A 1,459-nucleotide genomic window follows, 5' to 3' on the forward strand; every position below is an offset into this window, starting at 1 on the left:
GCCCACTCTGCCCTCTGCCTGGTTGAGAGGGGGTGGCTGGTGACTGGGGGGCGGGGGAAGGGAGACATGGGAGAGGAAGGGGAGGAGAGGCTCCCATTTAACACTGAAGGGGAAGGGGGACACAGGTGGACACTCACACACAAAACAGAAAATAAAGTTAAATAAAAGTTAAACCCAGGCAGCTGGCCTCAGGCCTGTGCGGGCCCTGGGGCTGGCCACGCAACCTTCCTGGCTACCCAGAAAGGCCCCTGGCAAGGGAGGGCGGAGGCCATGCCTACTGGCCCCACACCCTGCCCCTCTCCCCTCACAAAGGGGAGAGGAGCAAGAAAAGGTGGCCACCCCCTGGGGCGGGGGACAAAGATGACTTTGAGTACTTTTTAAACATGCGGCGTTTTGTGACTATCCTAGTAGTAACTAGATTCGGTGAGATAAATGGAGGTACAGTGATGCCTAGTCTAGATTGCTTCAGCTACATCCAGCGAGGTTCCTCACCTTTGGTGTTGGTTGATTTTTGTGGTTTTTCTGGGGTTTTGTTTTTTCCTTTTTTTTTTTTTTTCCTGTTAACGTTATTTTGTTCTACTGTCCACTTGATTCACATGCATCACCACCAACAAGGAAACACAGTCCCTCTTGCTCTGGCTGCTTGCTGCCCAGGGCCCCATGGACGCCAGGGCCTCAGGGTGGGCTGGGGACTGGCCAGCTCCGGGTGAGTCGAGGGGCACTCGTGGGCCACTACGAGGGCGTGACTGCCTGCACACGCCCAGCCCTTGGCCTGCTCCCACCTCTGTCCCTGTCAACACATCCTCGAACCCCCACATCCAATCCGTGCACCCTCATCCCTGCCTCCCGGGGCCCCATGGACCCCCTCCTGTCACCCGTTCCCTCCGCCACCTCCCTGCCACACCAGCGCCGGCTGCCTTCCACCACGCCCCGCGCCTACTGTCCCTGAAGGCCACCCTGTGTGGCCACGGCCCCTTGGGCTTCCTCCATACCCCCTGAGGTCCTCCGCTCACCCCTGCAAACTTGGCCAGTCTCCAGCCCTGAGGGAGGAGCAACCCCCCACCCCCAGAGCCCACCTTTGGGACTAGTCTCTCCCGGGTGGTAGCATGAGCCCCCACGGCTCAGCCCCCAGCCCAGCCCCCCAGTACCCACAGCGGTTCGGGGGGCTGCCGCCACAAGCAGCTAAACACGACTTTGGTAAAAGTTTCTGAAGGTACCAACAAAGCCCATGAGAACAAGCTCTTCTCCTCCCCCCACCCCCAAACACCCCACCAAGTACAATAAAATACAATAAACTCCAAAAAGGACCCCCTGAGATCAAAGAGAGAGAGAGAGAGACCAGCCCGGGTCCGGCTGCAGTCACAATGTCCAGCCCGCCTGCCGGGGGAAGGGCGCCCGCCAACTGGCTCATCACTGGCCAGAGACCTAAGTGGACCCAGGGGTCCCCGCGGGGGGTGGC

General features: G+C 59.7%; 1 protein-coding gene across 1 annotated transcript in view; it reads right to left on the reverse strand.

The window, feature by feature from the left end:
• Window positions 1-272, reverse strand: part of TGFBR3L (transforming growth factor, beta receptor III-like) — a 3,606-nt gene extending 3,334 nt beyond the window's left edge. The window contains 1 exon segment of the mRNA XM_010828481.1: window positions 237-272. Coding sequence (XP_010826783.1) covers window positions 237-272 — 36 coding nt within the window.
• Between the last annotated feature and the right edge of the window lie 1,187 nt (window positions 273-1,459).

This window comes from Bison bison, unplaced genomic scaffold, assembly GCF_000754665.1.
Source record: "Bison bison bison isolate TAMUID 2011002044 unplaced genomic scaffold, Bison_UMD1.0 scf7180017864492, whole genome shotgun sequence".
NCBI classification, from domain to species: Eukaryota; Metazoa; Chordata; class Mammalia; order Artiodactyla; family Bovidae; genus Bison; species Bison bison.